This window comes from Amphiura filiformis, chromosome 2 (genome assembly GCF_039555335.1).
Source record: "Amphiura filiformis chromosome 2, Afil_fr2py, whole genome shotgun sequence".
Lineage (NCBI taxonomy): Eukaryota > Metazoa > Echinodermata > Ophiuroidea > Amphilepidida > Amphiuridae > Amphiura > Amphiura filiformis.
In genome coordinates this window covers 22,728,297-22,755,858 of record NC_092629.1, presented here as the reverse complement: position 1 = coordinate 22,755,858, position 27,562 = coordinate 22,728,297, and the positions used below count along the sequence as shown (strand labels likewise).

General features: G+C 39.0%; 1 protein-coding gene across 1 annotated transcript in view; it reads left to right on the top strand.

The window, feature by feature from the left end:
• Positions 1–26,968, top strand: part of LOC140139111 (ubiquitin-like modifier-activating enzyme 6) — a 58,002-nt gene extending 31,034 nt beyond the window's left edge. The window contains exons 16-28 of the mRNA XM_072160896.1: positions 14,814–14,919; positions 15,246–15,441; positions 16,342–16,422; positions 17,112–17,153; positions 18,168–18,296; positions 18,971–19,022; positions 19,311–19,374; positions 19,610–19,751; positions 20,992–21,118; positions 21,816–22,009; positions 23,133–23,351; positions 23,514–23,641; positions 26,845–26,968. Of these exons, the coding sequence (XP_072016997.1) occupies positions 14,814–14,919; positions 15,246–15,441; positions 16,342–16,422; positions 17,112–17,153; positions 18,168–18,296; positions 18,971–19,022; positions 19,311–19,374; positions 19,610–19,751; positions 20,992–21,118; positions 21,816–22,009; positions 23,133–23,351; positions 23,514–23,641; positions 26,845–26,968 (1,604 nt within the window). The remainder of the gene's footprint in view (positions 1–14,813; positions 14,920–15,245; positions 15,442–16,341; positions 16,423–17,111; positions 17,154–18,167; positions 18,297–18,970; positions 19,023–19,310; positions 19,375–19,609; positions 19,752–20,991; positions 21,119–21,815; positions 22,010–23,132; positions 23,352–23,513; positions 23,642–26,844) is intronic.
• The last annotated feature ends 594 nt before the right edge of the window (positions 26,969–27,562 follow it).

Genomic DNA, 27,562 nt, shown 5'->3' with positions numbered 1-27,562 from the left:
CAACACCGACTCGTTGACCTATGAAATTCAGACTGAGGATTTTTACGCTGACATTTCGGGTGATGTGAAAAAGCTTTTTGACACCTCCAACTACCCAGCTGATCATCCGTCGAAAATTCCGACCGGAAAGAACAAAAAAGTTCCCGGTATGTTCAAAGACGAAGCCGGAGGAAAGCAAATCGTCGAATTTGTTGGTCTCAGAGCAAAGTTGTACTCTTACAGAATGCATGAGGGAAAAGAGGAAAAGAGATGTAAGGGTGTCAAAAAAGCAGTCGTTGAAAGAAAAATTACCTTCGACGACTACAAGCGTTGTCTCTTCGATGAGAAACCTCTGATGAGAACGATGAATGTGATTAGGAGTTACAAGCATGAGGTGTACACTGAAACCGTCAACAAAGTTGCCCTAGATCCGCACGATGACAAACGAAAGAGACTTGAGGACAAAATTCACACACATGCACACGGTTACTGTGTTGAAAAACTTGAATAAGAAATTTTACTTTAAAACTCTGTCGGTGGCAACTGTGTACCCTCGGGTACTATCATAAGCTCCTGTCTAACAAACGCTCTTTTTGGTGCACCTTCACTCAAATAGTACAAAATTGGATCACCCGGTGTTCTCACGATACTATCAACCGTGTAAGTTTCCAGAGACCAAATGGGATCGGTTGCGCGTCTTCTCTCACCTCCCTCCAACTCTCCGGGAGCGTACAAATACCTCAATCTCACGTTACCTGGAATTTTAATCTCATTTTTCAACTTCTGTGGAGCTGAAGACATCGTTTCAATCTTTTTCTTCTTGATAGCATCAACCGGTTTCATTCCTATCAGCCGAGTCTCTTCGCTGTTTAAAGCTCTGATCACATCCGGAAGCCTACCCACCCACTCGGTAGACCTCACATTTTTCTGACCACGAGCTTCCATCAGTATTTCCTGCGAGTACTGATGGCCAAACAGTCTTTCAGCCAAAGTTCTGTTGAATCTTTCAACAATTGCCTGAGCTCTATGTTGACCAGGCAACCCTCTTCTGATATCGACCTTGTGCTTTTTCATCACTTCGTTCACTTTGCCCATGAATTCTCTTCCAGGATCGACCTGCAGAAGCTTCGGCCACTTTAAAACTCGAGAGTAAATTTTTTCAAATGCCTTAGCCACCTCCCCAGATTCCTTCGAGCTCAGAGGCTCAGCTTCCTTGTATCTGCTCGCGACATCCACCACAGTCAACGCGTACTTGTAAAGCTTTTTTCCTTTACTCGGTCTGTCGTAAGGGTGAAACAACAAATCGGCTTGATGAACTTCATTAGGTACACTTACGTTAAATTTTGCTCTGGGAATGTACTTTGGAGGTGGTAGGTAAATTTGCCACTGAGTCTGCTTTTTTAAAAAATTTCTAGCTTTTTCTTTCGTCACTCCAGCCTCTTTCGCCAGCTTGTCTATCGCAGAAACACCCTTCCAATACCCTCTCGGACTGTAGTAAACCTTAGACATTTTAGTTTCAGCCATCTTTTATTTTTAGCCCGATTTAAAAATAAAAACAGTTTAAGAAAATCCTAATTAATAAAAAAAAGCGAACAAAATGGCAAAACAATCAAGCATACTGAAGGTGGAATTTGAGCACTTGTTAGAAGATCAAAAAGGACCCTCAATTTTGAAATGGGTTGAACTAGAAGAAGGTGGAATTTACAAAATTACCAAGTTTGAGATCATGGAAACCAGGGTTGGAAAATCCGGAGTTATCACTCTCAGTGATGACACTCGAGTTTGGAGTTGTTCTACCCTAACAAAAAGGCTAGAAAACTTGGACTTGGATTTCGGTGAATCAATAGCTCTTGTTAGACCCACGGGCAAAAAAGAAAGCAAAACAACCGGGAACATGTACCACAGTTTTGACCTTGTAGTAAAAGAGTTGGAATATGATGAAGACTCAGACTAGACGTACCGTCCCAAGGTAACCAAACAAAAAAAAATCCTCTTTAGACATTCAGTCTAAAGAGGATTTTTTATTGTTACAAAAATGAAGTGTACGAGTAAATATAAGCGTTGTTTTTGCAAATTGTGTAAAAAGAAAACTCGCCTCCGAAAACAGAACAAAAAACCGATTTGTCTATACGGTACTGAATTTAATCAGTTGTTTAAAGAACCCACGCGAGTGCAAAGCCTGCCAAAATGTAAAAATTGCAACTCAGAATACATATTAGACGATGTGTGTTATGATTGTGGTTTGGAAAATGACGCGTCTCCTAACGAGAACTCACCACGAGTTGACATCGACCAAATTCGACAATCGATAAAGTACTGCGAAACCAAGACCTACCAGTTTGAAGAATACATCGAAGTCTACAGTGGAAATGTTACGAGTACTTCTGAGATTTTGACGAGTTTGTTAAAAAAATATAAAAAAATAAAAAATTGTTCGAGTCCCCTCCGAGTAAAAAAGACTTGTTAAAAGTCTTGAGATCAGACCCAAAAGCCGTTCACAAGATTTATTACAAAGTTACGGGAAATTCTCCCGTCGATTTTTAGCACGATCGAGCTAATTTGTTATGCGATCTTGATAATATACTGAAAATTTATCTACAAAATAAACCCAAGAGAAATAATTTTAACATCCACTACACTCTTTTTACCTACTCAAACGAAGAAATTATCCTGTAACTCTCGACGATTTTCCAGAGATTAGAGGCTCAGCTCCCACCCAAATACTTTTATCCAAAGTATTTGATAGCGACCACACCGGTTCCGAGCAATCCCAGTCCGAGCAAAGCTAACTCCCCATTTTGGATCGATTTTGTTTGATCTTCGTCGAGATACTCTCCATCATAAAGTTGTGGTTCGGGTGGAAAAGAATCCATCAAAATTCCCGTTAAATTATAATACTGTCTCATCGCGTCATCGACGTCCGAAAAGGTTCTCTCCGCGTGACCCTGTTTTTTTTTTTGTTCGTTAATGTAATCTATTCTTGAAAGACGCGCTAGATTCCAAGAATCTCGGTCGTGCTGAAGTTTTTCGAGAGCGAGATCGTGTCTTTTGCGTTCTTCCGAACTACTGAGAGAGTTGAACAGATAATTGCTTCCTGAAAATGCCAAAGCGTTAACCACGGCTCCACCAACCATGAATGCGAGTGACGCCATTTTCTCTTTATTTTCACAAAAAAAACCCCTCTTAGCACAGATAGTGCTAAGAGGGTTTTTAATATACCTACCTACCATAGACAGAATGTCTAAGCCATAATTTGATCTGGAAGAATTCCTTGATTCACGAGCCAATCTCTGAGCATCGTAGCCGAAAAGACGCTCAAAGTCAACTTTCCGATATCCTCCGCATCAAGCTGCGAGAGATTAGCCGGCTTCCATTTCAGGAACTTTTTCATAACGAACGAGTTAGCCCATATACCGAGGCTTATCGTTGTTGCGTGATACGCGCCGTTTACGAGCATTTTTACGTTTGGATTGGTTTCTGCCATCTTCTTTATTGTAACTAAAAATCATCGAAAGGATCGACTTTTGGTTGATGATCGACCACTGTGGTCACGGTGGGTGGGCTTTCAGTCGTACCGTTTAAGGTAGAATACCCATATGCCACTATCCCTCCAACGACGACGACCGCTCCTCCAACAAGAACTGGACCTGACAACCAGTTTGACACGTCTGAAGGCATGGTCTCAGGTGTATCTTTGGATGGTGTTGTTTGCATTGCTTCAAAGGCTTTCATTTTTGCTGTCCTTTCTTTGTTTCTTGCGGCTAATGCTTTTCCAGCGGCAACCCGGTTCGGGTTTTTGACTTTTGCTTGATTCACTCCTGCCGTCACTTTTGTCGGAGGCGTCGTGTCCGCTGCTGAAACGTCTACTGATTTGGTTTCTAGATCACTCATCTTTTATTATTAGAAAAAATCTATAGATACCTGTAGAATCATCTATAGATACCTGTAGAATCATCTATAGATACCTGTAGAAATCATCTATAGATACCTGTAGAAATCATCTATAGATACATGTAGAATCATCTATAGATATCTGTAGAAATCATCTATAGATACCTGTAGAATCATCTATAGATACCTGTAGACTCTTGCGAAAGCTGAAATTTTCTTTAAAACTTCATTTTAAAGTTTTGATAAATGAGTATAAACAAAAATCAGGCATTGATCATCGGAACCGAGATTGGTGTTTTAATAGCGGCCGGTATTTTTTATAAGAAAAAAACGACGAACTCTGGGAAGCCATTCACGAACTCAGAGAAAAGGTGGAGAACCTAGAAAAGCAACGGGTAGAAACGCAACCGGTTGCGCGCAGGCAAAAACAAAAAAAGCGCAATTCGATAAAGCTCGTCAAACCCAAAAGAAAGAAAGTTGGAACAATCTGTTTGAAGATTCTGACTCGGAAACTCAGTAAAATGACGGATTCGTTCTCCGAAGAATCAGATTTCAGCGACGAATGCGACGCGTTCGATCCGCTGTACTGCGATTCAAAAGGGGAGCATCTTACCTTATCGCAGAGGGTAAAAAGAAGCAGAGAGAGGATCGCCGAGAAAAGAGAGGTCGAGCTCCTAAAGACACGACTCCTGGTGGAAGAGATCGCGCAGAGCAAATTTCCCAGAAAAAAAATGCCCTACAAAGAGAACGAGCCCCCGGTGACGCTCGTTCACTTCCTCTCGTTCGGGTGCAAGAACTCGGTCTACGAAGAAGAGATAACCTGGGAAAGACAGTGCGACTGCAAGAGACCGGACCTGCATAAAAAATCCCAACCCGTCCCAAAACCCGAGCCGGCGATCGTGACCCAAAAAAGCCGCCCAAAGACGTGGAGCAACCTCTTCAAGACCGAGGCCACCATCGCGGAGGAAGATAGAAGAAGGGAGGAAAATGCAAAAAGGTTAGAACGGCAACGTCTCGAAAGGCTCGAGCGCGAAAAACGACGCGCCCCCAGGGTAATAATCCGACTGTGCAAATTTTACCAGCAAAATAAGCAGTGTCCCAACATTAAAGAATGCAAAGACGCTCACTCTCCCAGAGATTTTGAACAAGAATGTAGATTTGGAAAGAGTTGTAAATTTTTAAAAAATAAAAAGTGTAAAAATTTACACAGTAAATTATAAAGAATGTTTTATAGTTGCCGCGACTCGTCGAAAAAATGTTCGAGGGATATTTTTCTCTTGAACATTTTTTTTGGTTTTGAAACTTTTGTAATATTTTTTTTTTTTTTTTTAAAGTTTAGGCAAACCCAAAAAAAATGCTCGAGAGGAACGATTCCTCTCGAGCATTTTGTTTTTTAACCCTTTTGAATCCTAACGGCGACTTGAGTCGCCGTTAGTATTCAAAAGGGTTAATCAATCACATCAATACTTGGGGAGTCGTCTACTGTGCACTTCGCTTCTGGTGGAAAGTCAACTTTTTAACACCGTTGCTAGTTAACAGAACAGCCTCCAGCGGAGCTAGCATACGTCCAAAACGATGATACAGCCCACAGGTCCATTTGTTCAGAGCTAGATCAATAAAGGGCCCTTCGTTCAGAGACTCTTCGAGAGCATCGCGATCGGTAATCGCCAAATTTTTTGGAAGGAAGAGTCCGACCAAATTTACGTAAGCGGTAACGAAGTGCTTTTTCATTGACCTGGTCACTATCCCACCCATGTGAGCCTCGTATCTGGCGTAGAGTCTCATCAGGCTCTTTTGATCAAGCCTATCGATCTCAGCGGAGGTTATGGTCTTTCCCAAATACTCTTTGCTTTTTCCTGCCTCTGCTACGCCGATCAACCGTTCCCGCAGCTGTTCCGTTTTAGCAGAGTCCGTGTTTACAAGTTCCTCCCGTGTAGCCGTACCGTCTAAGGTAGACATTCCGCCTATGGTAGGCGTTTCGCTCAGGGTGGGCAGAACGTCCACGGTCATCGCCTCGTTAACTATATCTTCAATTTCCGTCATCTTGCTTTTTATCTTAAGATTATTTTTGCCACCAGTACTCAGTCGGTTGCTCGGTAATTATAATTAGTTTGGAATGTTTTTGTTTAGTTTGCTTTTTTTTGATCTCTTTCTTTCTTCTAGAGTTGGGATTATATCGTTCTCCCTTAGAGTCTCGCCGAAACTATCTTGATCTTTTGTGTAAAACAGGGCTGTCCATTTTGTCTGCTCTCTGAGATCGGTAACGATGGAGTTATATTTTTTGTAAGCACCCAAACGGAGCAATTATCGTGTCTTCCTGAGAATGCTAGCTGAGAAAGCATCTGTTTTTTTTGGTTAATGATCTGTCAGAGCTGCAGTCGTCAATAATGAAAAGTGTGTGTCCGTCTTGTATTCCATAAGTTTCGTAGCCAAATTTCAAACAATCGTTCAGCCAATCGTCGGACTTTGGACACCAGTTAGAATCCATTGGAATGACATCAACGTAATTAAAAAACCAGGATCTGTTTAAGTACGCTTTGTTGCGCGTCCAGGTAGGGCAAACGATTATGATGTATTCAAAGAAATTCTTGTATTCCTCTCGAGTAAATCCAGAACAAATTCAGTCTTGCCACAGCCGGTGGCTCCGCAGATTATAGCCGAGTGCGCGTGTTTTGGAAACATCTTTTATTCTAGTAGTTCACGCTCTGCAATCTTCCGGCTTCGATATTCACCCGTGCATCCTGTATGTAGTACACGTAAGCGTTCAACGCTCCTGCCGTCTCGGCTTCTTTTTCGATCTCGATCTGAATACTCTGACTAGCTCCTTCAATTTTCCTACCAGATCCATGCAACGTGTCATCATCCGTGGTTCTCATGTCCAACCAGAGACCATACTTGGTCGTGAGATAATCTCGCCTCCTCACATCAGCCAATCCCGCTTCCTTGATTACGTGTAGAACGGTTCTGAATTTTCCATCCGCGAAGTGCTTTTGAATTTCTTTGAAGTGATGGTGAGGCAGCATCCCAGAGGAGTGCAGCTGATTTGGAATACCGTCGAGCGTTGTTGAAACTTTTTGATCTTTGGGTTGTAGAACTTTTCGGTATCTCGAGCGTAATTGGCTCCTCCTCCATCCGCAGCTGGGTCTACGAAGAGAATCAGAATACCTTTCATGGACTTTGCTCGCGGTGCTAGAGCGATATTCCAGACGGTGTCTGACTTGTTAAGCGACTCTTTGCTGTGTCTGATGACTCTGTCGTACATGACGACGCTTTTTCCATTCACCCTGTTCCTAAGAGCCATCGCTATCTCAGGATCATTGACTACATCAAACTCAAGGGTAATATCTGAGATGGAATAGCTGGCTGCTGTATCCGTGGACACCACGACTTTTCCGTAATTGTTGAACGTCAGCTCGTAACTCAGCCTGTCCTTCATCTCGTACTGGAAATATGGATTATGAGAATTCAGCATCTCAAAGTCCAGAGGGATGCAAAACATGTTGTCGCCAAAGGACTTTCCTTCGGCGACATCCTTGACATCTGTACCTTTGTCACCAGCGTCGATTCTTATTTTTCGACCTGCCGCAGACTGGATGCCCTGATCAGCGGCGTTCTCTCTTTCCTCGCTCGTCTTCCAGAGATCTTGGTAGCATAGGAATATATCAGCATCGTTCAGAGTGAAGATGCTCTGTCCTTCCAATTTAACCTCAATTTTTGACACTATCGCTCTTCCGAGATTATTTACGATAGTCCTGTTAAGATCTTGATTTCCACCAGAGGCGGAATTTAGAGCAATCTTGAACCAAAGAAAACTCGTTCCAGGGTATATTACGTCATCTTTTCCAAGACCAGGAAATCTCACCGTGAGAATTCCGGTTTGGTCGATGGTACTCGGAACGTGCGTATTCCGAATGCTACGTCTATCACCTTTAACTCCTCGCGCTTTGCGAAGTTGTCGGTATGGGTCCAATTTGTATCCGTATTCAGTCGCCATCTTTTATTTATACGTAAAATAAAAACCAAAAGATGGCAGATTTTTATCCTCGAGAAGACATTCAGATGGATGACTTCGATGAATTCGAAGATACGATCGGAGATACCACGGAGCAGTTGGTGGTACACCGGCTGAGACTGATTTTGGTGATGGGCAAATACAAACGGAGGGTCAGAGACGACGAGGAAGCGTCGGTTGGGAAAATCCTGATGTGAGTTTCGTTTCCGATAAGAGTCGAAATTCCATCGAAGATCTCAACGATCGACTCGATCTATTAAAACTTCGTGAAGACAGTCCTTCCCTGAGGAGAACCGTCAAAACATTGAATCGACAAAAAGCGGAACTGGCTAGGGATGAGTTTCGGGATTACGTGAAACGCTTAGGATACACGCAACAAGGAACGGCCTTTGCTACTGAAGCGGTTTTTGTGGTAGATGAAACCGGAAGAATCAAAGTTAGTTACAGAAAAAACAAGTTTGGTTAACCAAACAAAATTCGAGCGAATTTTACCCCTAGAATCGATAGCTAAACAAGTCAAAGGCAAAGATCCAGGAGGTACCAATTTTGTCAAAATAGGTCTCGGAATCAAGGATTTCAAACGAGGATTAACGCCGCAAGTGCAGGAAAGTGCCGAAAAAGCGTCAACTAGCGCGGGAGATGTATCGCCCCTAACCACTACACCCGCTGGTAGACCAAACAACACTAAAAGAGTTTTGGAGGGTCTTCAAAAAACAAACCAAGACATGGAAGGTTTAGCCAATGAATTGCCAAATGATCCTCTTGTAGATCACGAAGAAATCCGAAATTTTTAACCGAACGAGGACAACTCAAGAAGCTGTCTGATGTCTATGAGCACCTTGTCCGAAGAAGGAATGAAAAGGAAACTGAACTGAAAGAATTAAAGTCTAAAGGACGCGGTTCGGTCAGTTTTACTAACCCAACTTACGAAGGTGATGAAGAAGAGCCTCTGCTACCTGTCAGCGAAGAAGATGCTGAAAGAGCTAGGGAGCTTGAAAGCGATATCAAAGAGTTTGACAACGCCATCGCAGATCAAGATGCCAAGGTCAGAAATTCGCTTCAGCGTTTGCGAAGATCGATCGAAAGTTTCATAGACAGCGATGCTACCACGGGAAGTCGGATTCGAGAACTCTTTAGACGAGAGGGTGTTACCATAGTTTCGCTGCTCACAGCCATCGGAATGACGATAGCAACCGTCGTCGAGGGTATTCTGTTAGCCACCAAATCCGCAGTCTCAGCAATCACACCGAAGCCTCCAGAACCAAAACCAGGTCCTCCTAAACCAGACCCAGGTCCTGAACCTGGACCATCACCAGGACCCGAACCCCACCAAAGCCTAAAACTTGGACCGATTGGATTAAGGATCAGCTCAAGAAAATAGCCAATCTCCTTTTGAAACTTGGAGACAAAGCTTTGATCGCACTTCCAGGGATCATCGGAGCTGTTGTGAATTTCTGTCTCAAAGCTGCGGGTCTGTTGCTGGATTTCTAGCTGATCACATATGGACATTAGCTTTGGGTGTTGGAATTTTGTTGTACACTACAGTTATGGAATTTGTCAAAGAAGTAAAAAATCTTCTCACTAGAATTTAGTGAGAAGACTTTTTGTGTGTGTTACTGAGTTTTAATCCAACTTATTTTTTTTAAACCGTTTGCCAGAAAAATAAGAAAATTGCAGCGGCTGCCAAAAATAGAGAAAGCTTTTTCTCATGCATTAGAGGCTCTTCAGTCAAGGGTGGACTTTCAACCCTTTCAGTCAAGGGTGGACTTTCAACCTCCTCTAAAAACAACGGACTTTCCTCAGGAGCACTGTCTCCAACATTCGGTCGAGAGTCGGTGTTTACGTCTGAGTTTAGCCCTATCTGCATGTCATCCGTGGCGATTTGATGAAATTGTTGTATCCGTTTACGGATCCCACGAGGATTTCCATGTTGCTCGGGAGCAAGTAAAGTCCGTGACCCACGACAAAATCCAGTTTGCTTTGAGCGTACTGAAGAGTTCTCTGGTATCTGTCGATCGAGTCCGGAAGATCCACGACCGAGTTGATCGCATCCTCGACGTTTGCTAGAAATTGTTTCTGAGCGTCGAACGCCTTGCCGGAACGCAGGATGCCGGATCTGGCTTGAGCTTGGGATCCAAGAATTGCCCACGTGTAAGTCCTGATGGAGTCGTTGATTCTCGAAACTCCCGCACGTGTGAAACCCTCGTTCCAAGTGTCTGCTACGAAACTGCCGATAGCAGCCATAGCATCTCCTTTTCTGATACTTTTGTCGGTTATATCCGGATCGTGATCGAACAGCTGTTCAATGTATAGAATCTTGTCAGTCTGATTGTCCACACCTCCGAAGCTGTCCGCATCAAAGTGAACTTTCCAGTCCATCGACTGACTGTAGTTTCCTCCGTTGGTAAGCTTCGACCATTTTTTGGTGGTCACGAATTTCCAGTCGTAAAATTGTTTGTTGAAGAAGTAACTACCCATTCCGTTGGAAAGATCGAACTTTTGTCTCCAGTTAGCTCTCGCGGACACTCCAAATTCGTTGCAAATTCTTTCGTAAGCGTGGGTGACGATCCCGTTGTTCAGAGGATTGAAGGATTCCTCCGAGGGTAGTGGACAGGACATTTCCGACAGAATTTTTTTGATTTGTTAATATGCGTGAAATCTGAACACGGATCGAATCATCGGATCTTTGTGACTGAGAAGTTCTTTGGACACCCTGCATCCTGACGTGGCGCACCAAACCGCGAAGTTCAGCTGGTTTTGCCAAAATTGCATCTGGTTGGAGAGCCAGTCATCGTACACGGTTTTGTCCGTGACTCTCGGAAGTTTGTACTTTTGCCACAAACTGGGAAATCTTACGTAAAATGTTCCTTTTTTGCTGACTTGAATTTCTTGATTCACGAGACTGAAACCGTGCGTCGGTTCGAATACTCCTCCGGTTCTCATTTTATTGACAGATAAAAGAAAAATGTTTGTCACAATTACCGGCACCGGCAAAGGAAAACCTTATCGCCCGTTGCAAAGTATAGACAATAACGGCAAAAACTTAAAATTGGAATCAAAAGGATCTCGGGTCGAGTAGGTTGGTTCAACGTCGAAGAAGAACTCGAATGGAGGTACACTCAAGGAGGGCAGGGACCTGAAGAAGCGATAAAAATAAGCCCGGGGCTGTATAATTTTGACCTGCTCGCGAAAGAATTCACGAGCCAGATCGACGGTTTCGAATTCGAAGTCGACAAACGCGATGGAAAACTCAACATGAGAATTCACGAGCAGTATCAGATTTGGTTTCCGGACCGCGTTCGAGAAATGTTCGGATTGGACGACGAAGGGTGGCTAGCAGATGGTGAATACACGGGAGATCGGGCGATAGAATTTTTACCTCAAAGAATTCTCGTATACCTGAATCAGCTGTCAACCACGGACAATCTCGTAGACAACGACGACGTTCTGCAGGGAGGTCAGGTTCTTGGGTCTATCGATCTCACAAACGCCGCGTTCGGGAAATACTTCGTTTCGACCTATGAAAAGCCGAGTTTCAAAAAACTGCAAAACGGAACCATCCACGAGCTCGACTTCAACTTCAAAGTAGAATGGAAAAATTCTTCGAAAAAGCTCGATAATCACGATCAACCGCTGGATTTGGAATTTGAAATCCGATAAAATAAAAGAAAGAATGTCTATCTGGGGACCAACGATCAAAACAAAATCAACGTCAATAGCTGGCGAAGATGTAGATCTTTCCGCGTACGTAAAAAAAACTGGAGCGCGAATGACCGGAAGGATTAACATGGGAGGAAAAAAAATAACGGGGTTGATGAATCCAACCGAGCCGCAAGATGCAGCTACTATGGGTTCCGTGACCAGCCTAACCTCATGGTTAAACGACAGAAAAGTTTCGAAGGATGGCGACTCGATGACCGGCGAACTCGCTATGAGCGGCAATAGAGTCACGGGTCTCGAACTCCCACGGACAACGAGGACGCTGTGACGAAAGAGTACGTAGACCAGCAAATTGGACACGAGCACGATACCAGCTTGCATGTTTTGGGGAGATTCATGGTATGGATGAACGAAGACGGAACGCACTATGTTTCCATCCGAGCCAAAAAAACATCGACTTGGAGAGAGACAAGTTGATCGAAATTAAAAACGGAATGAACAACACTTTCAACGCTAGGCCTATGCAAATTGGTATCACTGCTGGGTTTACGAATTTGCCGAATCCCGGAAAAGATTTGACCCCATGCGACTCACTAGACCTTTAGAAATTTTCTTCAACAACCCACATTTTATTGCTCAGCCTTGGAACCTCTCTTTTCGGTAAAATCGGGAGTGAACCCGCCGAACGCCCCAGCGAACGCTTGTTCTTTGACGTTTCAGTCTAATCAGAATTTCTTCATGTACCTAAATATTACTTGGACCGACGACTCGATATCGTTCAAAGTGCTAAATAACGCGCGGCAAACCCTCTTTTCCACATCCGTTCAAACGGACACTACGATTATGCATCATGTCTCGATCGAGTACGTTGAAAATAAGCTTTGCTTTTGGATCAACGGGGTTTCAGCAGATGTCTACAGAACTCAAGCCCTGGTAAGTCTCCTTGGAATCAACATGAATTTTGAGCAACTGGGAATACTTAGCTTCTACGAAAAAAAATTTAACCAAGCAAGAAATCATACAGCATTTCGTTGAAAACCACATCTCGAATTTTACGGAGCACGAAGTTCTAATTGACTAATTAAATAAAAGGATGAAAAAACCTACAGCACCGCAAATGTACCCTGATCTTCCACAGGAGAGGATCAGGAGTTCAATTCGACTAAGTAAGATATCCGAAATCCGCGACTCCTCGAAAAGGAAGTTGACCAAAGAGATCAACTAAGGAGAAAATACAAAACAGTTTGGAATGTGTTTTACAACACGGCTCAAGTAGCAGGACTCGTCGCAGTTGGAAGCGGAACGGGAGCTGTCGGAACTCTAGCCACGGGTGTTGGAGCTTTTGTAAGCATTCCTCTCGGAGGAATAGCAATTTTGGAGGTGTTCTTAGTGGAGCATGCGTGGCTCTTGGAAAAGCAACCATGAAGAAGGTCGAGAAGCACGAAAGCGTCAAAAGAACCGCAGAGTCCAGTTTGAACACGGTGAATGATCTGGTGTCTAGAGCTCTTGAAGATGGGGTTGTGAGCAATGAGGATTTCCATCACATTCTGCAGGAAATGGAAAACTACCGAGGTCACAAGGCTGGAATCAAGCACAGAACCAGAGCGGATCTAATTGAACTTACGGCTGATAGAGAACATAAAATTCGTACAGAGGCAGAACAGGCTGGACTGGAAAGAGGAAAAAAAGAAGCTTTGGAGAGTCTCCGAAGTACATTGAATCCGTAGAAAATAAAAAATTAGAAATCAAATTTGTTTTGTATAAATAAAAAAGAAATGGATATTCCATATTTAACGGATGACAACTTGGTTGAGAACCTAAGAGCGTATGGAGAGTATCGAACAGAAATGTGGGATGATAAAGGAAAACCACACGGCGTTTGGAGATGGTATCATAACAAAGAAAAAACAAAAATGAAAGCTGAGATAGTGTTTGATGACAACATTCCCACGTATTTAACAAGTTGGCACGAAGACGGATTAGTAGAAGCAGAAGGTAAATACCATGAAGATGGTGTACCAGGTTTTACTCTTTTCGGTCATAAAAAACCGTGGGAATTTTGGACTGGGTGGGATCCTTTGGTTGCTGGATACGTCGCATTTGCAACAACCTACTGGACTACAACCATTTTGAACTGGGTGTGGTAAACTACAACAAAAAACCTCTTGTGATTAATAATCACAAGAGGTTTTTTTTATTTCTGCACGACCTACTCATTCTGTCTCTTTAGCATTGTTGTAGGCTTTTAAAATTTCTGTCATGCGTTTAGCTTCCATCCTGATTCTTCTCTCGGGAGAATCCAAAAGAGCACTAGTAAAAATCCAAAATGCTACGATCATCTTTTATTTGAATAAAAGATGGCAGATTCGATTTATTTTGAGCTCGCTGATGATGAAATATTCCAAAAACTGGAAGACTCGTCCAAAGGAGATTTTTATATGTGGAATGGTACTAGTCTCGGAAACCTGTTTGTTGCTGTCAGCGTTACAACGGAAACAAAGTAAGAATTCAGGCAATCAACCTTTTGATGTGTTACATTAAGTGGTATAAGGATAGATACAGGATGAGATTGTGTTTAAGACCACCTTGGATTTTTCCTGAAAGGACAGAGGAGTTCGAGGTTTTGAAAAAGACTCTTGAGTTTGTTACGAATGAACCACCGATTGAAAAAAAGATATGACTATGTTAAAAAATTATCAAGACAAATTTGGTCTTGTGGATAATTTTTGTGAAATAATATATTAAAAGTAAAAATCAAAAATTTTTTGATTTTGATGAAGAGGTTAAAAAAATGCAGGGGAATTTTTTCCCCTGCATTTTTTTTTGGATAAGTTGAAATGCAGGGGAATTTTTTCCCCTGCATTTTTTTTTGGATAAGTTGAAATGCAGGAGAATTTTTTCTGTGTAATTTGGATTGGGGTGAATTAAAAATGCAAGGATGTTTTTTTTGTGTACATTACACAGCATTTTTTGTGATTTTACTGTGTATTTGGTGGTTGGGGTCGATTTACACGGGAAATGACAGGTTTTTGTGATTTTACTGTGTATTTGATGGTTGGGGCGATTTACACGGCAGTTACACAGGTTTCTGTGATTTTATGCGTAATTTGGTGGTTGGGGTCGATTTACACGGGAAATACACAAATGTGCTAGAATCGGCAATAACCTACTACTTAGTATCCAGTAACATAATCTTTTATTATGAATATATCATTAAAATATCGCTTTTTTCAGTTGAATATTGTCTTTAAATTACCATTACTGTATTTAGTATGCAGCGATACAGAAAAGATCCATTTTAATGATGCGTTTTTTATGAAGCAAGACGTGGTGATCAATGCTTTAGATGGATATGAAGCAAGACGTTATGTGGACGGGTGAGTATTAATGAATCAATTGTTCTCATGTTTACTTTTTTAAATGCAATATGTTCTGATCCACTAAGATCAAGGTAAGATATTTTGTAAGTTAAGTAATATCCAACTTGTTCATTACTGATGTTGTGATCACTAAATTCTAGGCTGAGAATATTAATAATATTATTATATTCACTTTCTTTATTATTATAAGTTTCCTCAATAATTAATATAATCAGTATTGCAAATTTTGGTCGGTTTGGATCATATTATGTCACAAATAGTTCCTATGGATATCGTGTCTATAAAATCAATGTGTTGATTTTAACATAATACTTAATATACAGACGTTGTGTGAAGAACAGTAAACCTTTGTTTGAGTCTGGGACAGAGGGCATCAGAGGTCATGTTCAAGTCATCATTCCTGGTATCACAGAGACATATTCTGCTCACGGATCTCCAAAATCCACGTCGATACCATTTTGTACCCTGAAGTATTTTCCATCAAGAATTGAGCACACTATTCAGTGGGCTAGAGATGAGGTTAGTTTATTTTGATTATCGATAATTATTAATCGTGTTTCATTCAATCAATCAATCAGTTACATTTATGTCAGAGCGCCAAATTCATTTCAAAATGTTCAACGGTGCTCAAAAACATTGATTGATGGGGGAGTGGGGAAGGGTAAATCATTTTTGTAGATGCCATGTTTGTTCCCAAGCACAATATACGTCATCTCCATGATCATAAGATATTCTGCACGGAATTTACGCCAGAGGTTGCCACGCGTTCCAAGTACTTTTTTCCAAGATTGTGTCTATTACTTATTCCAACCAACATACTATTGCAATAGTCAAGGCGGGATGTCACTAGTGAATGGATAGACATTTTAGTGGCATCTTCAGTGAGCAACTTCCTCGCAACTTCCAATTTTCCCAAGATGATAGTTCTCAGTTTTTATCACACTGGATACTTGAGCAGACATTGTCATTCTAGTGTCAAACATGACGCCCAGATTTTTGATGGGGTATGATATGGTCGATAACATCAAAAGCAGCGCTACGAACAAAAAGCATGAGGATGGTAATGCCATTCTTCTCCATAATCCACATAATGTCATTATGAATCTTCAGCACAGTTGTCTCATTGATGTTGAAACGCGTGTAAACTGCTTGACCTGGTTCATGAACGTTATTTAGACTCATAATTATGATCAGTAAGCTGCTTCGCGACAGCCCTTTAAAGTACCTTGGACAAGTAAGACAAATTACTCACTGGCCGAAACTATAGGGTGTAATCCAGGCTTAATACAGGCTCCAGTGCTTGTTATAGAATAGTGACGGTGTAGATACATGGTATAGTGATTGAGTCTATATATCACTGTCACTATTGTAAAGAAATAATTGGAAATTGCCGTAATAATTAATCTTGTTCTGTTTTAGTTCGAGAGTCTGTTTTGCCTGAAACCAATAATGTTGAACAACTATTGGGATTCAGCTGGATTACCGGAACAGACATTGAAGGTAAAGTGTTGATGAACTTTTTTAGGCTAACTTCTAATAAATTCATAACGTGATTTACAGTGGATTTCATATAGATATTCGTTCTGATTTGTTTTGAATAGATAATATAACTTCATTAACGCAATCATAGTGCGCTATCAGTGTATGTACCCTATTCTGAGGCGAAGTACAGACAAAAATAATACAAAATACAAGCAGCGTACGGCAAACTACAAGTAGCATACTTTATCGATGATATTATAAGTACATTTAATTAGGTTAGTTTCCTGATGCTTCCAGAAACCACCCAGAGGAAGAGGGTTCATAAGAAATGCATTCGAAGGAAAATCTCCGTCGACATAAGAAGAATAAGTCTTATGTATAGAAATCAGTCTTGTATCTGAAGATTTGACTGTCCACATAATTAATATAATTATATTTTGATGGCTTGTGAGTAAACAAATGCACTCAAGGACGGTGACTCAGTGTGGGGAAATGCTGGTAAGACCCTACTGAAAACGCTTGACAGGATACAAAACAGTGCTGGCAAAATAATTCTTGGTCTCCCACGTAGATACCCACTGATGTTGTTCTAAATACCTTGATGTGGGACAAACGTGATGCCCGTCGCAATATCCACCTTAACATCATGGTCTATAAGAGCCTTAGCAACATCCTCCCACTGCCTTTATGTAATATCTTTTCAACAGTCAGTAACAGTCATGGCCACTCCACTAGATCCGCATCCCAAGGTAATCTTGTCCCTCCAACTAACCGAAGTGCCTCTGCCAAAAGAAAATTATCCTCCAGGGGTGCACTGTCCATTAACCTTCTTCCTACCAAAGCCAGAAATCCGTTGCCAGCTACAGTCGGTTATTTTAAATATGCTTCCAAGTAAATTTAACCTTATGATGTCCTATAGTGCAATATCACTGTTTTTATATATCATTGTTGTTTGTTTGCAAATTTTAAGCCTAGCTGGTCTAGTTCTTATTGTATTCATAATTTTGTTAAATTGTGCAATCTGATATATACTTAATGTAATGTATTTTAATATGTATTGTTTATTTTTTGTTGTTTTAAGTTTTACCCCTGTGCCAAACTGAAAATCAGTGTTTACACTTAGTTTTGTTACCCAGGCAAAAGAAGTTTTAATAAATAAGTAAATAAATAAATAAATAAATAAATACATAAATAAATAAATAAATAAATTTAGGGATTCAATCATGTTTCACCGTTGTTCATCACCGATTAACAACGATGCGTCCACGTCGTCTGAGTGGTTTACTTCGCGAGGGCAGCTTTAGCTGCCCGAGCGAAGTAAACCACGCAGACGCGCCGGACGCGAGTTGTTAATCGGTGATGAACAACGGTGAAACATGATTGAATCCTTTCAACGACGAAAACAAGCTAAAGATCGTATAATTCACATGATTAATTCCCTGATTATTTCATGAGGAATGTCAGTTAATCATCAAAAAAGATCGGTGGTTTATGTTGATATCAGCAATAAAACAGAATAAAACGGCAATCTTTATCCGAATACTGAAGCTTACTGAATTAAACTTGTAAGCGTGATACGCACACAGATTCCAGACATGACGGATGTGCGGTGGCGTTCGCGTATACGCTTATTGCAAAAGTGTGGATTCATCACGGATTAACAACGGTTGGCTCCTGTACAAAAGTATAGGAAGAGTTGTTGAAAAATAAATAAATAAATAAATAAACTGACATTTTTGCATGTTTCTTATAATTTGCACCAGAGCATGGATAACGGATTGCTACCAACCAATACATCTCAAGTAGTGAAAATACTGAAGAAAAGACCAGCAACATGGAAAGAATGTGTCTCCAGTGCATGCCTTAAATTTGAGAATGACTTCAACCACAAGGTGATTTAAAGTACTTTTGTGTTATCTTTAAGGGGACGGATAGCAATGTTTGCATAATGTTTTGTGTGGCCTGAGAGCACATCTGGCACAGCGAATACGAAGAATGTACTTTTGATATCAAATAATTTTGATTTTTTTTTCGAGATATAATATAAATGTTATGGTTAATTAAACAAATGATACTTTCAATAATATTAATTTTGATATTTAAGAGTCCACGAAGTAAACTTCATATTTCTAATGATATGAAGTGCATGTAGCTGGGACCTTCTGAAAGTACAAAATATTGATTATGATAATTTGCCTTTTTTTCTTTTTTTTTTTTTTCTTTCTTTCTTTCTTCTTTCTTTCATTCTTTTATTTGTTTCGTTTTTTTCTTCATTCCTTTTTTTTCTTTCTTCTTTCTTTCTTTCTTTTCTTTTTTTTTTTCTTTCTTTCTTTCTTTTTTTCTCTTTTTTTCTTTCTTTTTTTCTTTTTTCTTTCTTTCTTTTTTTCTTTCTTTCTTTCTTTCTTTCTTTCTTTTTTTCTTTCTTTCTTTCTTTCTTTCTTTCTTTCTTTCTTTCTTTCTTTCTTTCTTTCTTTCTTTCTTTCTTTCTTTCGAACTTTCGAACTTTCTTTCTTTCGAACTTTCGAACTTTCGAATTTTCTCTATTTACATGTGTTATGGAATATAGGCAAAACAACTTCTACATTCATACCCCGAAGATGCCAGGACAGATAACGGAGGTAATTATTGCAACCTAATATTAAATACAAATCTATGTATACACCAATGAAACTACGATTACATAAAGTCATTTCTGGGAAAACACATGCCATTTAGAAGCCCGGATAAAAACCCTGTTTGAGACCCTCCACACACGTATTCGTAGTAAGAGCGAAGGTAGCCGTGATAATAATATTGATACAAATGTATCTTAGTTTAGACTGAGAAAAGTGGGATGGGGATGTCGATTGTACCCACGTGCCTTAAGTTTTCTTATACAATTATGCAACTCGTTGTATTATTTACAGAACTCTTTTGGAAGTATCCAAGGAGAAAACCGATGCCTGTGGCGTTTGATCCAGATAATGAAATGTTAGTGGTATCTTACATATCATATCCTTAGGAAATACAGCAGTTTAAACAAAATGGTGCTAAGAAGACATGCAGATTTTCAATACAAAAAAGAAACAGCGAAAACCTTGGATAATAATATAAAAGAAAAAAAAACGAAGAACGTAAAGCAAGACGAGAAAGAGGAGAACACACGACGAGAAACTATTATTAAAGCTCTTTAGTGTCATTTTTATCTTCCATTTATTGATAATAGGCACATGATGTTCATTGAAACAGCAGCCAGGTTACTTGCATTTGTTTATAACGTGGATGTGACAGAAGATGACGTATCAAGACAAAATGTAAATTATCTTCTGAAAGATATCGAAACCCCTACATTTGAACCAAAAAACAAGGTAAGTATTAATAATTGCCCGCTGTTGAGGAAAAGAACAAAACCCCATGATATTTTTGTGTATACTACCACCATGTAAAATAAATCTAGGTATGTACCAGCAGTACAATGTAAATTAAATTAAAATTTTATTATCTAGTTGCTGTTCCGTGTATTGCAATTATTCATTCAATTATCTCTCTCTTAGAATTTAATATGGTAGATTTTTTTTCACTTTTATACATTTTAGAGATGTCCCCTGAACATCATACCAACATATACTAAAATATACATGGTGGAAAGGTAGTTTTTGGCGGGAAAATGTCATACAGGGGTCAAATTTCATAATTGCTTTAATCTTTTTAAAAACTATACCAAAGCATTCCGCTAGTCTTAAGGATTCAGAAAAAGTATAGTTTGTCATATCTGTGATGTACCATTCTCAAGTTATAAGCAAAAAGGTCAAAGGTCAAATTTTGGGCTCCACGTGGGTCAACTTCGAAAAAATGCTCCGATTTCCTTCAAAATGGTCTCAATGTGTTCGTCCTTTAAAAACACTCCAAAATAAGAATAGTTTGTCATATCTTGGATGTTTCGTTACACAGAGAGCAGGGTAAAAGAGGTCATTGACCATTTAACTCTATTGACCCCGACCTAGTTTTTGATGTTACGCATGTAATAAACAACCTAAACAGTGCAAATATTCTTCACATGAATTATGTTTGCAAGCCGAACAATTTGAGACCATTTTGGTTAAAATCAGACAATTTTTAGTTTTTTTGACCTCTGTTTTCTGAATCCTTATGACTAGAGGAATAATTTGGTATAGTTTTTAAAATGGTTGGAGCGATTTTGAAATTTGACCCCTGTATGACCTTTTCCCGCCAAAAACTACCTTTCCACCAAGTATATTTTAGTATACTTTTGTATGCTGTTCAGAGGACATCTCTGACATTCATAGCAGTGAAGCAAATTCTGTTGCAATTAGTGGTGAGTCAAAACCCACTTTGACTGGACTATGGGTCATTTTCATTGTCTTTCATTGTTATATTAAAAAATAAAACATATTTAGAAAAAACGCTAACACTGCTTCATGGAAATTTTCTGGCTAATCGATTTTGCCCTCACTTCCCTCACTTTTCTGCCAACTACCCGCTTTAAACATATTTTTCCTTCTAAACATGCTAAAAAAGTACAATATGTTGCAAAGTCGAGGCCTTTATGTACGCGTCTAGATCTTGTTTTATTTCAATGCTCTGCAGGTTATCGTGACCGATGCATCGGTTACTAAAGATGAAGGCATGAGGTTGACCAAAGGGAGTAATGCAAATATCGCAATTTGTAAACAAGAAATGAGGAGATTGAAAGAAGATGGTAAACTTCAAAAAAGTGAGTATATAAATTAAATTATACTTTAACTTTGTTTTCTGTCGTTTTTGAAATTACCCCTTGTTATTTCCCCCTTTTTTTGTGTCCTGTTCATCGTTCATCTTAACCCTTTTGCATCTAAGTTTGACTGAAAGCCTTAATTCCCAGTTGAAAAGACGAGTCCGAAGCTTTTATAATAATTTCTGAAGCTCTTGAAGCATTGATATAATGATTTGTAAGCCATAATGTACGATTTCTATTCAATTTAATTTTGATATCCTTTGCTCATAATTAATAAGACAATATGAAGACCTGTGCGCAAGAAGACCGTAAGTCCACAAATCTTTTACAACCTTTCATTATGTTTTCACCCTGAAACATGTATAAACATTATAAAACCCTAAGAAACTATACGTAACTTTAGTGTATACATATTGAGGGGTCAGGTGGACTTACGGTCTTCTTGCGCTCAGGTCTTCATATGTCAGCATAACTCTGCTGACCTGACAAACACAACGATTTTTTTCTAATTCTTAAGTTAGGACATATGTAAACATTGCAAATATGCCAACAAATCAGGTTGGAAAAAATTAACCACATTAGGGGCGTTATTATAAGCAGATGTAACATTTCTAAACGACCTGCCCCCCCCCCCCCCCATCGGTCCGCCCAAAATCGCTTCCCCCGCCTTATTACGTGATTCTTTGAATTCTTCCAGATCTCCTTCATGCATCCCCTGTCACATTTGAGAAAGATGATGACACTAATGGTCACATTGACTTCATCACCTCTGCTTCCAATCTTCGTGCCACCATGTATGGAATTGAAATCGCAGACCGGTATACAACAAAGCGTATCACAGGGAATATCATACCTGCTATAGCAACTACCACTTCGGCTGTGGCTGGTTTGGTAGGTACACTTCAATATGCTCAGTGGCGTGTGCTAGATATTTCGGAATCGGGGGGGGGCAGGCACATCCTGTAAATGTACCGGCGGAACTATGTTTTGCTGACGGAACTTGTGAATTGTTACCCCAATTTCTTTTTGCCCAGTTCTTTCTGTTGGTCAAGAATCGGAAAAAAACACTTTCGGGTTTATGTATCAATATCACTCCCTTTCGTAACGCCAGTTGGCAAAAAGGGAAGGGTCACATCCAATATTTGAAGTATTCTGGCTACACGTATTCGATATTTCTCTATTCAGCATAAAAAGTATTCACTAAAATGTCTACTGTTGGCCGATTTTTTAAACCATCACCCTTCGTGTACCGACAGCCATGATGATGAGCGGAGTTATACCGGCCCTTCCCCACACCTACGCCGTTGTATATGCTTCTAATTTTAATTGAGCTGGGATAAGGGCACTATACGTCATTATACGTCCAAAGATAAACCAGAAAATGCACAGAAAAACAGGTTTTTTTTTTACACCGAGTTGATGTTGTACTGTCTCCAAAGCGGGCTTCTATGTTTTGTGGCACTCAGTGTAAGGAAAATGGAATGGAATCGCTCCGGAGTCAGACACTTTTGCAAATAAGAGGATACATTCCTACAACACAATACCTACAACCATAAGTGTTCCAAAGTCTATGTCGTGGGCATTTGTGAACACATCCTACCAAAAAAAAAAAGAATTTGCTATATACAATAAACTACTGCTCTGAAACGATTGCATTGGCAAAATAAACGTGCGCGACCCGCGCAAATATGGCAATATGTACACTGATGACATGAATCTTAGTCTAAGTTGATCCTCCTATTAAAGTACTGACTTTTGTTACCCTTTTTGCGACGTAAGTGGTTTATGACCTCCCCATATTTGTAACCCTCTCCCATCAAAGTATTTATTGATACTCCATTTGTGACAATGATCGTTTTCATCATAACAATGCAAAATTGTGCATACAAAATGTCGTAATTTAATCATTAAATTGTAAAATACGAATAGTTCTAAATAATTAATGTAATATATTTTATGTTGATAATACAAAATAGTGTATTGTTTTACGATTTTTTTATTATTTTTATTTTAGGCAACTCTAGAGATGATTAGGTATGTCAAAGGAGGGGCTGAGCTGACGGACTATAGAAATTGTTTTCTAAGTCTAGGTCGATGCGACATCACTTTCCTTAAACCAGATCCGCCTGTTATGACTAAGCTCAAGCACAACGTATCATTCTCTGTGTGGGATATGTGGCATGTCAATGGGAATAGCGATTTCAAAATGCAGGATTTCATCAAGTTTTTCAAGGTAAAAGAACACTATAGCAATGTATTTGTAGATATAGAAATACACACATCATTTCATAGGGTAACATTATGATATTTCATCATAAGCATTTATTTGGTGGTGATTATTGTCTAATTGCTCATTCGTATTTAACTGTCGTTATAAACATTTTTTTCACAATAGGATCAGCACAAGTTGGCAGTGACCCTAGTGTTACACGGCACCGACACGCTCTACATGTCCGAAAGTATTGAGAGTATTCAACCAAATGTTGAGAGTATTCAGAACTTCAGCGAAAGTGTCTCTGAACGGTAAGATGAGTTTAGTTAAAATTTGCTTAGAGATGGGTCATCATAATCATCAATCGGTTGTTGATTGACTTTGGTTTCATTGTGATTTCTTACTATAATATTTAATTTATTTATTTATTTATTTATTTATTTATTTATTTATTTATTTATTTATTTATTTAATTTTAATTAATTTTAATTTTAATTAATTAATTATTAATTAATTAATTAATTAATTAATTGTGTGACTGATTATTTCATGAATGAATTTATTATTTATTTGTTTTATTTATTTATTTATTTATTTATTTATTTATTTATTTATTTATTTATTTATTTTAATTAATTTTAATTTTAATTAATTAATGTTGTTAATTAATTAATTAATTAATTGTGTGACTGATTATTTCATGAATGAATTTATTATTTATTTGTTTTATTTATTTATTTATTTATTTATTTATTTATTTATTTATTTATTTATTTATTTATACATGTCCTTAAAAGTCTTTAAATGTTTCCCTCGAATAGCCATAAAGATGGGTAATACAAAAATAAATAATACCCCCAAGATTTTTTATCTGTCACAAAAAAAAACACGCACGCACGCACGCATTTATATTTACGCACAAACGACCTAAAGGCCTGGTCACACTATGACGGACGATAAGCAACGAAAGGTGACGAACAAAAAGAGGAAAAACAAGATTCGGTGACGAGTGGGAACGACCTTTAGCGACAACACGACGGCAAGGGACGAAAGGCTGCGGCAGGAAACGGAGACTAGCGACCAAATCCGGACGTTGTCTGGGCGACGAGTGACGAAGTCTCGACGGAGCCCGACAACAAGCAACGAGGTCAGACGGCTGGCAGCGGATTTGCTTGCGGCAAGGAACGGCAGCTGACGGTGGATTGCGGTGATGATGACGTGACTCAGCAGCCGACATCAAAGCCTGTGTGTGTGCGGGTCGTATACATGGTGTAGTCCCCTTTGGCGTTCCCACTCTTCACAACGTTCTGATCATCCACTCAAAAATATCAATATCAATAATAATCAAAAATATTAACATCAATATCAACAATAATCAAAAATAGTAAAATCAATATCAATAATAATCCAAACTATTAACATCAATATCAATAATAATCAAAAATATTACACATATCAATAAGAAACAAAAATAGTAAACTATTAATATCTATTTCAATAATAATCAAAAATATCAACATCAATATCAATAGTAATGAAAAATATTACACATATCAATAATAATCAAAACTATTAATATCTTTATCAATGATAATCAAAAATATTACCATCAATATCAATAATAATCAAAAATATTACACATGTCAATAATAATATTAAAAAAAACCAATATAAATATCAATAATAATCAAAAATAGTAAAATCAATATAAATAATAATCTAAACTTTTAATATCTATATCAATAATAATCAAAAATATTAACATCAATATCAATTAGGCCTATTATAATCAAAGATATTAATATCAATATCAATAGTAATAAAAAATATTACACATATCAAAAATAATAAAAAAAAATAATATAAATATCAATAGGAATCAAAATATGAAAATCAATATTAATAATAATCCAAACTATTATATCAATATCAATATATCAATAATGATCAAAAATATTATCATCAATATCAATAACAATATCAATAATAATCAGAAATATTAATATTTTTGATTATTATTGATATTATTTTCTTTTTATATGAACATCAAAATTGCATCGTGCCGGACAGTCTATTGAAATCGAACTGACGTCAATAAAACGTCAAACATCGCACAAAAAGACTTGATTAGAATTTATCGTCACTCATCGTGAGTTGCCGTTAGTTGTCGCTGAGAATCCGTCAGCGACCGCAGACGGCCGAGATTATTCGTCGGGAAATTTTCAACATGTTGAAAATTTTGTGACGACACAAAAGTAGTTGTGATTCCGTTCAAATTTCGTTGGAGACCGCAACCCTCATTTCTTTGACGTTTCCATACCGTGCGAAGCCGTCTCTAGTCGTTTTGAGGTCGTCACAATTTCGTTGGTAGTCGTTGTCAACGACCATAAAAAAGACTTGATTAATGTCTACAATCCTACAAATGCATATATCTATTTCATGAATCGCACAAAAAGTTTAAAATCGTTGACCATCGTATAAAAATCGTAACCCATCGCAGACCACCGTTTCAATGCCGCAGGTACTCGCAAACGATACTCACAAACAATATATCCGTCACTCTCCGGACAAAATTCGCAAGTCACTGTGGCACCAAGATCGTTACAAGATTCGTTGCTTGCCGCAACGTGTCGTCAGGGTTCGAGATGTGACGTCGCTTGCCGTTGTTTATTCGTCAATGGTCGTTGACAACGACTACCAACGAAATTGTGACGACCTCAAAACGACTAGAGACGGCTTCGCACGGTATGGAAACGTCAAAGAAATGAGGGTTGCGGTCTCCAACGAAATTTGAACGGAATCACAACTACTTTTTGTCGTCACAAAATTTTCAACATGTTGAAAATTTCCCGACGAATAATCTCGGCCGTCTGCGGTCGCTGAAGGATTCGTCAGCGACAACTAACGGCAACCCACGATGAGTGGCGGTAAATTCAAAATTGCAATTCGCAGCTTAACGTCGCTTGCCGTTCACCCCTATTCGTCATAGTGTGACCGGGCCTTAAGGTAATCGTTGATCAATCCTTTGCGTTAATTTTAGTGATACATTTTTACCCCGGCACGTGGTGGTAGGGCCGGCCATCAAAGATTACCATAGAGTGGGGTATGGGGTTGGCGAGGCCCCAATGATTTTTTTTTATTTCACTTTTGTGAAATTATTCCAAGAGCTACTGACTTTTTACTTGCTAGTTAGGTGCATATAGTAATTTCCTTTTATAGTTAGGGACAAATTCTGTGAAAATCGCATTTTTTGTAGAAGTTTTAGCATAAAATAAATGTTGCTACACTCTTGCACATAGCCAGAATTTCCCAAATTTGCATGGGTGCCCTCACATTATGATGTCATAGCGACATTATGTGGGGAATGTTTGCACTTATTTTGGATAGCGGAGGGCCATAGCTATTAGGCCTATATACATTAGTACCTAATATAACAATAATGCCAATTCTCTTAATCAGTTTAATATCAAAGCTCACCTAGTTTATTTATGTTTTTACTAATTTTCATTTTCAGAATGGTGGACTTGATAGAGATTGATGATGGCACTGACTATGTTGACCTTCGAGTTCTTTACGAACGCGAAGATCCAGAAAACTCAGAAGACATCGAAGGTCCTGCAATCAGATATCATTTTTGAAATCTAGAGGATTGCAATCAGTTCTATCTTAAATGCCACTAAATCAATCATGTACACTGAAATCTAACCCTAAATATAGACTTCCAAGGAGCAGCTGCTTTATGGTACTTTAGAAACTTTAAAGATGACTCTAAATTGGTTGAACCTCGTCTGTTGATGGGGGAGGGTAGCGGAGTGAGGGGACGGTTGTTTGTAGAAATTAGAGTTGTTTCTGGCACATTAAAACGCACAAATTACCGACAAACAACTGATGATAATTTCACTCATTGCAACAAGAAAAAATAATACCACTTTACACGGGGTAAAGGCGGAGTCCGGCCCGGAGGGGAGGGGTGATACAAGCCTAGCTAATTTGTTCCCCCTTTTCGGTCGTATGACAATATTAAAAACTGTTATATTTTTCTTTCTTTTTTTAAAATTATTTTTCTTCTTTTTTTTGGGTATTTAGATTACAATTTATATTTAGCCAGTTGGTGAAATCGTTTCAATTATTTTTGGGCCATATAAGTTTACGCAGTTATACGTGTAGCATACGAAATTCGAAGATGGTTACTGCCCCTTTTTCCCTTCTGTAAACGTGATACAAAACATGCC